Source organism: Cervus elaphus, chromosome 9, assembly GCF_910594005.1.
Source record: "Cervus elaphus chromosome 9, mCerEla1.1, whole genome shotgun sequence".
Taxonomy (NCBI): Eukaryota; Metazoa; Chordata; class Mammalia; order Artiodactyla; family Cervidae; genus Cervus; species Cervus elaphus.
Genome location: NC_057823.1, coordinates 47,830,626 through 47,843,577, shown reverse-complemented (window position 1 = coordinate 47,843,577; position 12,952 = coordinate 47,830,626). Strand labels below are relative to the sequence as shown.

Sequence of the window (12,952 nt, the reverse complement as noted above, 5' to 3'; positions counted from 1 at the left end):
ATCAGTGGCTTTCAAATCAAATCACAGAATCATTACCATCCCAGACACACTTACAATAGCAACCCTAGACTTTCTTACAGTTACAGAGGAACTTGTGTTCTCTTTAAGGGCATCTCTCCCGTTTTTCCATGGAGCTTTCCAAATCTGAGATTTAGGCCAAGGGTTGGCCTGGGGGATGGCAAGGATTCTTCCAAAAGTCTACAGTACAACTCTGGGAATCTCAGCTCCCAGAAGACTCTCTCAGGCAAAGGCATGGAAAGAAAATATTACCTTCGATATTACCTTGATATGGCTGGACATGGGCACCTGACAGCCTCCTAGAAATTCAGGAATAAAGGCCAAGGACACTTTTAACACTCAAGGCTGCTAGAACTGCCAGGAGTTGATAGGTTGCAAAAAATCCACCTACTACCAAATGCCAAGTTCAAATGACATGTTTTTGCTGTGGACAAAGAACATTTTTCATACTGAATCCTCACATTTTCTTTATTCCATAAATAAGCAAAATTGTGAAAACAGACTAATATCCAAAATGCATCATTTCCACATATTAAAGACAGTTAGGATTTTCTTAAATTCTGGAACTCTAGGTTTTACAGTAATCCTGGTGATATCTGAGAGAGTAACTCTGAGTTCTAGTTTCCCAAAGGCGTTAGAACATTTTTATTTCACATTTTTTTCCCTCCAGAAGAACAAGGTTAATGCAAATTTAGAGTTTCTTTTTAAAGGTTTGAGCTTCAACATCATGAGCTTCTATAAGCTTATGGCATATCTGGAAGAGGACAAGGTCAAGAAAAATAATCATAACTAAATGTTTTACCTATCATGTGACTTGACAGTATGCACTTATATACCAGTTTGGCCATAACGAACCAGAAAAGTGAGACCACTGATACTGCAGTGGGGACACTGAGAGAAATCGTTTATTTACACTTTTCTTTCCACATTTCTTTTTTTTTTTTTTCTTTCCACATTTCTACTTGGACTCTTGCTCAAATAAAATTATAAGTTGATACAGAAAAAAAAGGACTTTCAAATATCTGCAATTGGTAATATTGCAGATACAGCAGGGAATCTTTACCCAGTAACAGAAATGCAGAGCTGGCCTAAGAGTACAGCACATGTTTCAACAAGTAATGTGTGAGATGCTGCTATATTCCAAGCCAAACGCCTCACTCCGGAGAGATTTTATTAAGGTTTTCTGGTAGTTACAGCACCTAAACTGAGTACAACGTTAAGACATTCCCTCTACCTCTCAACACACATTCATTTGTTCTCTTTCTCTTTATATTTACATATATATCTTTTCAAAAGATTAACTTCAGTTTTTCACGCCAGAGCAGAGAGCATAAAAAAATGTCAACAGATTCTGATTCTTATATAAAACTATGTACCAAAATGTGAAGAACTGGAAGCTCCAGACTCAATTCTAAGAGGAAAAGTATTCTCATGGATCACATTGGGCTAGTCACTCAGAATTTATGCCTGCTGTAAGAACTCAGCATCTGTCATCTTATAAATGACCAAAATGGGACTAAGTAAATAAAACATAGTTGTTTACCCTGAACTTCATTTCAATTACCACTTTCCCCCTCAACTTCTATCTCAAACAAGAGGTAAGTTATCTGCCACTAAAGGACGTTAGCTGGTGGTTTTATAAAGCAAAGCAAGGCATCACAGGAAAAAGAGGTCATACAAAACCAAGTTATAACTTTAGAGACTCTGCTCTCTAGGCTGTGATTTTTAAGGTGCTGGTGAATTACTTAGAAGTGGACTCCACAGCTGGCTTCATGGGATTTATAAACCCCAGGCATTCAAGAGCTGGTTCTGCTCAAAGAAAAACTTCTTTGCATGCAGCATCCGCCTCCTTCAAAAGAAGAACTGCGATCACAGGTGCACAGTGACCACCAGCTGAAAGCCTTAGCATACGGACAAGGCTGGTAAGATACAAAATATATCAGATAATAAAGTGTCTAAAAGGAGGTGGAGAGAATCGAGCCATTATCATTTCATTCTATATTTCGATTTTTTAAGAATAAGCGTCACTGTGATAAAACACCAACTGGCAAATGAACCCATTACTTCACCTATAGTCTATCTTATGCCAAATATAAACACCATCAAAGATTAAGAGGCTTCTTTAGGAAGATATTTTTGGATAGAATTATGTATTTTGGGTTGTGAGAATTTAATAGAGTATAATACTTCTCTCACATGCCTAGCAATGTAAACAAAACTAGATATGCAGCAGAAAACATTTCAGCAAAGATAATTCTAGGAAAATGCAGGCTAACTTTATTTTATAAGAAATTTTAAAAACATGAGCAAATATTGATAACTGCATTTTTTTAAAAAACAAATTAATCTGTACATTATTCAAATTTTAAAAATCAAAGAGTCAGTGTGACACTAAAAAATGTAGTAACAAAGAAATGTGCTTCATTTTAACAAAATACTATCAGTGGCTTATGACAACTAGATGTACAAACATAAAGGTAATAATACTAAAATGATGTAAAACTATGAATCTCAAAGTGATGGAGCAGGCTGAAGGGAGCACCAATTGCCATCAATGTGGGACTGTGACATAGTCTATCAAAGGAAACAAACTATCACTAAGTAATAAAAATAAGGATATAAATAAAATGGTGGGGGTGGAAGAGCCCAAGATGCCTAAAATTTTAAAGAAAATGGTTTATTTGATTCTATTGTTACATGTGTTTTATCTGTTTTCTTCCTCAAGTAAAAAAGTGGATATGTGAGAGATTCAAGAATATACCTGAGATTTTCTGTAAGGATAACTTCAGATTGAGGAAATCATGACTGATACCTCCTGTGACTTTAACCATCTAATACACTATTGAAATGATTTAACAGCTATAATACACTTTGGGTTTTTTCACTTTTAAAAGCTCTAAGTCAGGAATACTCAAAGGAACTTCTGTATCTTTTAAGAAATACAACTATTTAATTCTTGAAAATTTTATTTTTTAAAGACTGACAACCACATGAAGTTCTAACACACCAGGAGTCTGAACATTAGGTGATCCAATTATCACAATTTAAATTAGGATACTCAGGAAATAGATATCAAGGTTTAAAAATATAATTTATGATTCTTTGTAAACTAAATTTCACTGAGAAATGCTTAAAGTCTAAGTCTAAAATGTGGGTGTCATGCTTTTTTAAAAAAAAAAGAAAATTCACAACCTACTCAATAATCCTGAAGAAAAATCGATTGGTAGGGTGTTTATATGTACAGCTGTATAAACGAACACTTTAAAGGGGAAAAACAATCATTCATATTTACAGGTGACAGATCACTTTCACTTCAGGAAGATTAGAAAAGAGCTAGTAGATAGGCACAGAGCCAGAGGTTGTGAAGGGAACGTAAAAGCAGTCAATACTTAAAATTCTTAGCAGTGTAAAGGAATGCAAAAAATTCTTATACTACAAAACTTTAATTTTACAAAACCAAAAAGCAGTCCTACTATGACCCTTATAAGATGATAAAAATTGAAACAAAAACTCTGAACCCATTTTGTAAAAATTCTATTGCAACATTCTTTTTTTTTTTTTTTTTTTTATTTTTTTTTTTTTTTTATTTTTTATTTTTTTTTTTTTTTTCTTTTTTTTTTTTTTTTTTGCAACATTCTTATATCCAGTTCATATTGTTCTGAGTCAAGTAAGATTTAAACTCAAGGTAGACATAAAATTAGAGAATTTTACCTTTTCTGAGGAGATGATCATAGTTTCATTGCAAGAAGATGAGGTGAACAACCCCTTAGCAACTTTTATAGTTTATTATCTTCAATGGAAAGTTCAAATATTTTAATTGTCTTAAACTTCTGGAATATTACCCAGATAGTTAATATATTGATATTTAAGTTTTGCATTAAAGGACACTTTAATGAAAACAGGCCTGCTTTAAATAGAGTTTGATAATTCTGGGGGTACTTACAGAAAGAAGATTTGTTAACAAATATTGGTTTCTTATACTTAAGGAAAAAAAATCAGCAAGACAAAATTTTAAAAATCTTAATTTAGAATACATTATAAACTGAAGACAACAACTGCCACATTTATCACAGACCAGCACAGGTAAAAGTTTTTCCCAGATGTTTTATAAGACTTTGTATCTTCCTTTATTTGTTGGTTGGTATGAATTTTGCTACAAGAAAAAATAAAAGGCATATGATTAGTAAAAGGAAAAGGAAATAAAAGGGAAAAAATATGTTAAGTAATTTCCTTTACAAACTTATACAACTATCAGATATTTAAAATAAAAATATTATTGAGTGATAAAGAACGAACTATTTAACAATCATTTCTGTGTTCCCTCAACTACTCCTTAACAACGGTTCTGAACCGACTGAACAGTGGCCGCGCTCTTTTCTATCACTCCTTGGTAAAAGTCACTTGATTCAAAGTTTGTTTTTATTCTTTCCTCTTGCTTTGTTTACATTCCATTCTTTAAATTATTTTTATCCATCCAAAGAATGTTCTGTGAGGGAAATTTTAGAAAAGCCCTAAAAGACACATTCTTTGTAAAGTTTCCTTTCAAAGGATCCTCATCCGAAGGTACACACTGTAGCGAGAATTTACAAGAAGGTGTCTGCCTCCTTTGGAAAGGTGGTCTATAAAAGGTCTATATCCAAAATCAAATTAAGTCTGTACCTAAGTTTAAAACACTGACAAACACCTAAGTTTAAAAACAGTGGCAAAAATGTAGAGAAACTGGAATTTTCATACACTGCCAAAAGCAATGTAAACTGGTATAACTACTCTGAAAAATTACTTAGCAATACCAACTTAAAGCTACACTATACATACCCTGTAACTAGCAATTCTACTTTAAGGCATTTACTCAAAAGAAAAATATACTGAAGTGTACTACAGAGACATGGAAGAATGTTCAGAGAAGCATTATTCATAAAAACTCAAAACTAAAATGACCTCAAAATCTAAAACATAAATTAACTGTGGTAAATCCACGGGGTTAACTACTATATAGCCACAAAAATAATAACTGATATATGTAAAAACATGGATTGATATCCTCAAAGTAATGTTGAGAGAAAGAACTTAATATACAGAAGAGTCCACAGCATTTGATTCCACTTATATGGAGCTCAAAACTAATCTATGATGCTGGAAGTCAGAAAGTCACATTTGGGGGCAATGAACAGCAACAAGGAGGAACATAAGCAGGGTTTCTGGGATCCTGGTAACGTGCTCTACTTCCTCATCGAGGCAGTGATCACACCAGTGTGCTCAGTTCGTGAAAATTCATCAAACTATATCACCTGTCTACTTTGCTGTATTTTTATTAAATGGCTAAATAAAACATTTATTAGAACAAACAAGTCCTTGAGGTTTTCACTCACCAATCGGATCAGTTCTTCTTTTATAAGCCTGGTGATTTCTGCCTTCGCTTTCTGCACAGCCAGTTCATTGGCACCTGGTGAGTGAGTGGAGAACATTATTCATATTACTGGAATTACACTGGATGTTTATCCGAGTCATTGAGATCCAGCAGAAACACTGCAGGTGACTTTCAGGAACACTGTACTACTTGCCAAGAAAAGTCTTTCAATACCTGGTGGAACATCATCTACATTGTATCATGGCTGCTTATTATTATGATTACTTTTAAGAGTTTCAAATGTGAGCACTGAGCTTAGTGCTTAGAGGGTTAAGGTCAGTGAGGTACTAGTGTTACAAGTTCTTGGTATATTGGTATGCAAAGAAAAAATGATTTGCAATTTGTCCAAAATAGAAGAAGAAAAAGGAAAAGGAAAATACACCTTCCTAGGTTCAGTTATTTAACAAATACTTATTGGATGTTCATTATGTTCTTTAAAGTCAGCAAATGTTTCAGAAATGTGCCATCTGAACAAAAATCTTAAAGTTGGAGGAGGAGAGATGACAGGGAAAGCATTTTACAAAGGGAATCAATCATGCGTGCAGTGTTACAGATTAAGAAAGGCATGTTTAAAGAGTAAGAGAAGTTAAAGTATGGTGGAAAGAAAAAAGTGTGTGAAAGAACACAGCAAAACAGCCAAACAGATAAGGGAGGCTGGAGACACTTGTATATAAATTCAAGAAGCACCCATCATGTGTGGTATACTGTATGAGATTCATTGTACAAAGTACTCATCTATGCTCTGTGTGATCCTGTAGGCTACTAGAAAAACAAACTTGGAGCAATGTTACAGCAAGATGAGTACATCAGGAAGTAGTCTTATCAGAGGAACTTTCAAATATCATTTCTTCCAAGAATCTTTCCTAACTTCTCCAGGTGGGGTTAAGTGTTTCTTCCCTCAGTGCTCTCACAGGATTGTGTTCATGCCATCCTGAAAGCACATTTTTGAGGTAGAATGAACAAAATGTTTTTTCTGATTAGATGTGAACAGTGAAGAACAAAGTAAGATGCTAAGAGTTGAGTCACAAGTAAAGAAACTAAAATGTAATAAAGCAGATACTGAATCCAAGAGGAAGAGCAGGTGTTATTATTAACAGTGATGGTGGTTAATTGACATCATTGTAGCGGAGGTTCTCATGGGACACACCAAGTTGGAAACATCAGTAAGACCAATGGAAACAAGGAGAAGTAGAGGAAATGGAGACTAGAGCTCCGTCAGGGACAGGCGTGGAAGGATTTGAAGTCAGGGGACAATGCCAGGAGGCAGGCAAGTCTAGAGAGGGAACTCGGTGCACACCTATAAAAGGAAAAGCGCTGGGCCAAAGGAGACCAGAGGTCAAGTACTAGGAGTGAGAGAATGTCAAAGAATAAAAGAACCAGGGTTGTAATGTAGAGAACTATGTTTTTATTATTTTTGTAAGAAAAATCAAATATGGAAAACGATTCACAAGAAATGGGAAAATTCTCCCCCTTATTAGATATGATAACTTTTTCAAACCCACAGAGGACAGAGAAGGAGGAAGGGAGGAGCTGCGGGGAGAGGAGGAGGAAAACAGAGGAGGAGGAGGAGGAGGGAGAAGAAACAGTTTAACAACAGGAAGAAAAGAGACATGCTTATGGCTATGAAGTCACAGCAACATATCTAATCTAACCTAAGACCCCCACCTCCACAAGCCATTGACCACAACATTTTAAAGCTGTGGGTGCTGCAAGGGAAGAGAGGTGGATGCATGTGAAGCCAAGGGTAGAATCAAGAGCTGAGTCAGAATGAAAAGTATTAAAAAACCCAAAATTCAGAAGGAAAATAAGCTACTTGGCATGAGCTGGTGTGCAGCCTGACACTCTGTGCTGTTTTAAAAGTAAGGAAAATGATACTCTCACCCAGCTCAAAGCAGAAGAGCAATTTTCCTGCGTTAGTCAGAACCTGACCATTTGGACCGGTTTAAATTTTTGACTTATACTGCTTCTTTAGGTAATGGGTTACATATGTTTATAAGCTGTCATGAAAAAGAGGCATTTCCTTTCATTGGTCCCAAAACAACTCTGGCTGCTTTTAAGGGATTCTCCACCAGTAAAAAGAGAGGGTCACAAAACAGGCTATAAATTATACAGGCTGGCTAGGCACGTCCGTCCTTCCTGTTCTCCTTCCCACTGCCTGGTGGGAGGCCTGGAGCTGCTGGACCACACGGAGCCTCTAAGGAGCCAGGCAGTGGGGCCCCTCCAATTACAGAACCAGAAACATGACACTAGGCTCCTTACAACACCTGTTTTTGTCCCATTAGTGTTCAGTTGATTTGGCTGGAGTTTCAAAAACTAAAAGATCATTTAAATCTGATCATCTATGCAAATTCTCAAAGCTTTAGATCATTTTAATTACCAATCTCCAGCCCTTAGTTAGCATCTTTATGTCTCTAGAATTTTCAAGATTCATTCTTAACAAGGTTATCTTGTTACTGGGAGGGAAAGACCTGTTCAGATTATAAAAATTAGATGTTACTTCCTAAGTACAAGTTCACAGTGGAAAGCACCCAGAACCATTGTAGGTAGATAGGAAAGGTGGCAGAAGCCGTGGCTTCTCATTTCACTTCATCTGGTAGTACAGTAGATGTGTTCTTATAAAGTTAATACAAATTAAACCTGGCATACATTAATTATACTTCATTAAATAAGCCTAATTACCTTTAAATTAATAAATTACAGAGGAATCTTTTTCAAAGCAAAAAAATCTGATTTATCTCTTTAAAACAATGTCACTTAAAATACTGATTTTGAAATCTTAGAGATACTTAAAATATTGTATGTTATTACAAAAAAACTAAATACTGGTTTTGCTTAAATGACACCTATCATATTCAAGCTGAATAAACAAGGATGACTCCATGTTTACCAAGGTTTTATCATCAGATTCCACTGAACGACATCTTGTATGGCCTAATACAACAGTAAGAGAGAGCTGTCTACTTCCAAGCACAGAAAGATGTCAATGTAATTTCTTCTCCTTGAACATCAACATGCCAGCAATCCCCATTTAACTTTGCAATAAGGAACAGTGTCACATGATTCAAAAACACACTGAGTCACTGGCAGGGCAAAAGTCTTTCAGGATATATAAAAGGGTACTATTTAAAAACCTGACCTGAAATATCAATACACAGGTCAGGAAGCAACAGTTAGAACTGGACATGGAACAACAGACTGGTTCCAAATAGGAAAAGGAGTACGTCAAGGCTGTATATTGTCACCCTGCTTATTTTACTTATATGCAGAGTACATCATGAGAAACGCTGGGCTGGAAGAAGCACAAGCTAGAATCAAGACTGCCAGGAGAAATATCAATAACCTCAGATATGCAGATGACACCACCCTTATGGCAGAAAGTGAAGAAGAACTAAAGAGCCTCTTGATGAACATGGAAGAGGAGAGTGAAAAAGTTGGCTTAAAGCTCAACATTCAGAAAACTAAGATCATGGCATCTGGTCCCATCACTTCAAGGGAAATAGATGGGGAGACAGTGGAAACAGTGGCTGTCTTTATTTTTCTGGGCTCCAAAATCACTGCAGATGGTGACTGCAGCCATGGAATTAAAAGACGCTTACTCCTTGGAAGGAAAGTTATGACCAACCTAGATAGCATATTAAAAAGCAGAGACATTTCTTTGCCAACAAAGGTCCGTCTGGTCAAGGCTATGGTTTTTCCAGTGGTCATGTATGGATGTGAGAGTTGGACTGTGAAGAAAGCTGAGTGCTGAAAAATGGATGCTTTTGAACTGTGGTGTTGAAGAAGACTCTTGAGAGTCCCTTGGACTGCAAGGAGATCCAACCAGTCCATCCTAAAGGAGATCAGTCCTGGGTGTTCAGTGGAAGGACTGATGTTGAAGCTGAAACTCCAATACTTTGGCCACCTGATGCAAAGAGCTGACTCATTTGAAAAGACCCTGATGCTGGAAAAGATTGAGGGCAGGAGGAGAAGGGGACGACAGAGGATGAGATGGTTGAATGGCACCATCGACTTGATGGACATGGATTTGGGTGAACTCCGGGAGTTGGTGATGGACAGGGAGGCCTGGTGTGCTGCGGTTTGCGGGATCGCAAAGAGTTGGACACGACTGAGCGACTGAACTGAACTTAACTGATGATCCAGTTTCTCAAAGTCACAATCACGAACCAAAAAATGCAATTTGTCTAGTTCTGGACCCACTTTGTACATCAGTTGAAATATGTATGAATCTTCCTGCACCGTAATGGTAGAGTATCAATAGCATGGAAAACATAAAGGCTGTATCTGAGTTTTATACCTTTACTGCAATTCATCATTATTAATTTTAAAAGATACAAAATTGAGAGTGGTATCAGTGAAAATGGCTTAGGAGGGAACTTCAAAAGCTTAACTTAACCTCCACAAAACACTGAATATATTTGCACAAAGTGATAAAATCAACTTTATCAGAACTCAGAAACTAATCAAAAGTTTACATCAACCGGGCAAACCCTTATTAAAGGAGAAAAAAACAAAATCCCAACTCAATCCTGGTAACAAAACTTTTCTGTTTTATAACTTACTCTGACCCTATCAAGCATTTTTGACCAGGAAATAACTTCTACTTAGAGTAGATGGGATGCACACTGCACATGCATTTCTCTTCTTGTAGTCTTCATGTTAAGAAGTCACACAAAAACAATTTAGATCACCAAAAAAAAAAAAAAAAAAGTAAACAGGCACAATACTAATTTACTTTCACATATGAAAATTATCTTTGTTTTGGTTAGGAAAAGAATCAAACCCTAAAAATCAGTCCTCATATATATTTAAATCAGTTTTAACTTATGTTTATTTCAGTAAGAAACTTACCTAAAAGTTATAAAGTCTTCACAAAAATCAAAGGAATGTCAAAATATAACAAGAAAACACTAACTTATTACAATATATTTTCAGTTTATACTTCCATTGATCTTTCAACAAAAACTTTAGAGCTGAGCTAGCCAATACATTAGCTATCAGCCATGTGCCTTTCTAGATGTAAGTTAATAAAAACTAAATTTAACATTTCTTGGTCACATTTGGCCATACTTTGAGTATTCCAGAGCCAGCAGTTTTCACTGGACAGTGCAGATTTAGAGAGATCATATGCATATGCCTGTCAAATAATATTATCTGTGCAGAAAAGAAGTAGCTCTAGAGCTTAATCAGATGCATTTTCAGAAAATTTATCAAGTGCCTACCATGTGTAGAACACTGGGAATACAGAAAATGATAAAGTCATTGCACTCACAGAGCTTGAGTAGGGCAGAGAGAAACAAGTATAAACATACTATAACATCTATGCAATGAGTACTGTGACAAGAAACAAAGCAAGTCCAGAGCTATGGAGCAGTGAAGTGAGAGGAAGATCATTTCCTCACTGGCAGTGATGTGTATGATTCAGTGATCTAGGCCGGTGATTGAGATTGTACAGGGCATGGGGGTAGCATCACTGTAGCCATCTAATCAGGAGGTATGCAGACTCTAGATTTACATGGCACATGGAATAAACTACCTCACAGCTCCAATACCAGTATTCAATAAACATTTAGTTCATGAAATAAATGAAATGGAGCTGTGGCTGGTCTATTCTTAAAAATCTATTATAAAGATGTTAAAATTAAATATAAAAGAAAGGAGATAAGTTGTCCTACTATGTTATATATAATACATTAGGAAAAAAAATCAAAATAGAAACTGTCTTTTGAATTCATTCATGAATGTATGAGGTAAGGTTAAAAAGCACACCTGATCACTCTTAGATAACGCATTACTTACAGCCTTTGAGCTGTGGTATTAATTGTCCTATTTTTCTAAAAATGGCATGTATGAATTTACAGGCATAAAATCAGAGGCAGTATCTGCTTGGGTAAACAAGCATTAAGGGGATTAATATAGTTGATTTACTTTCTAACCTTAACTTTGGCCAGAATGTTCTACTTACCAGAAGCATAAGGACTTACTGGACTAGTCCCCAAAATACATGTGTTCTTTTAGTCATTTTCAATTTGACCAAATTGTCAAAAATGAAAGAGTCCCCAACAAAGATTACTCACCTCTATATATACTAAACTTCTGAATAAAGACCACAAATGATCAGTGAAACTTTTAAACAGATGTTCCTCATTCTCAGTCCTCTCTAGAACTGATCTCATAGTCTCTCTGGGTCTATCACATCTATTATCAACTTTGATCAAACTCAAGATGGAAACCGAATCAACAGTACATACTTTCAATTGCCAAGTAAATTTTCCGCTCTCCTTCCTTGGGCTCTTTGCCAGGTGGGAAGTACGTTCCTCTGATTGTAATTGCAGCTTCAGAATATTCACTGATTCTCTGCAGAGCTTCCTTAGAGGTAACTTTCCATCTAGCAGTCTAGGAATGAAAAGAGTTGGGGGAGAAGAAATCTCTTTACAACAGGATAAAAAAAACCCTGAGGTCCTAAAAGAATAGGTTAGCTAAATCATGTCATTGTCAATATTAAAATTCTAATCAACACCTTCATCATAAATTCATTTAGATTCTAACGTACCTAGAAAGTAATCATAAAAATGAAATTTCCAGTGTTGTCTCCCCATCTAAATAAAAAGTAAAGCAGCCATTAAAATGTTCATGGCTTTTTCTTTTTATTTATCTATTTACTTGGCTGTGTCAGGTCTTAGCTGCAGCTTGAGGGCTTAGGTGCCCCGGAGAATGTGGAATCTTAGTTCCCTGACCAGGGATAGATCGAACCCCCATCCCCTGCATTCGAAGGCAGATTCCTAACCACTGGACCATCAGGAAAGACCCTTCATAGGTTTTAAATGAGGTATTTTCACTCCTAAAAACAGGGTTTCTACTCAATAAAAAAGTTTAAATCTGCTACTTGCCTGTGGGAAGTCATTGATCTCTAATTCTTCCTCATATCTCTTAAAAGATTCATTCTGTCCACCATCCTGTCTCTCCTCTTCTTGTTTCTCCAAAGGCACATAGTTGAGCTTGGCATTTATCTTTTCAGCAAGTTGCTCTGCAATGGTTTTTGCAGATACAGTGGGAGCCAGGATGGTGCCACCTCTGAGAATGGCATTGGTGGCCTGCTGCATCACATCCTGCAGTTAAAGAAGACCTACAGTCAAATCTCAAATGAGGGCAGAGACAAGACCAAAGGTCCCACCACAAACTCTTCTCCGGAAAGCACTAACTAAAAGCATGTAGAGTCTGACCCAAAGGGCAATTTAACAGCATATAATTATAATAGAAAGTTTAATATATCTGCCTTACTTGATGTGAAAACTAAATACCCAAGTCTATATTAAAAAATTCTACTGAACATTAGGTAACTCTTTTTTTTTTTTTTTTTTAGGTAACTCTTGATATCAAATACAGTATAATATTTCTAAAATCACTTACATACCTTGTGGCTACTATGGGTTTCCTCTGAATCAGTATGTTTGCCCACTACTACCACTGAACTCCTCTTCCCCTCATGGACAAACCCAACATTCCATAAATTATTGTAAATATCTTTAT

At 36.1% G+C, this 12,952-nt stretch overlaps 1 protein-coding gene across 2 annotated transcripts in view; it reads right to left on the bottom strand.

Moving 5' to 3' along the window:
• Nucleotides 1-3,651: 3,651 nt before the first annotated feature.
• The window catches only part of DDX46 (DEAD-box helicase 46), a 49,132-nt gene continuing 39,831 nt past the window's right edge, over nt 3,652-12,952 (bottom strand). For both annotated transcript variants that reach the window (XM_043912805.1, XM_043912807.1), the window contains exons 20-23: nt 12,313-12,531; nt 11,674-11,818; nt 5,388-5,461; nt 3,652-4,171 (exon numbers count right to left, since the gene is read on the bottom strand). In XM_043912805.1, coding sequence (XP_043768740.1) covers nt 4,124-4,171; nt 5,388-5,461; nt 11,674-11,818; nt 12,313-12,531 — 486 coding nt within the window. In that variant the 3' untranslated portion in view covers nt 3,652-4,123. The remainder of the gene's footprint in view (nt 4,172-5,387; nt 5,462-11,673; nt 11,819-12,312; nt 12,532-12,952) is intronic.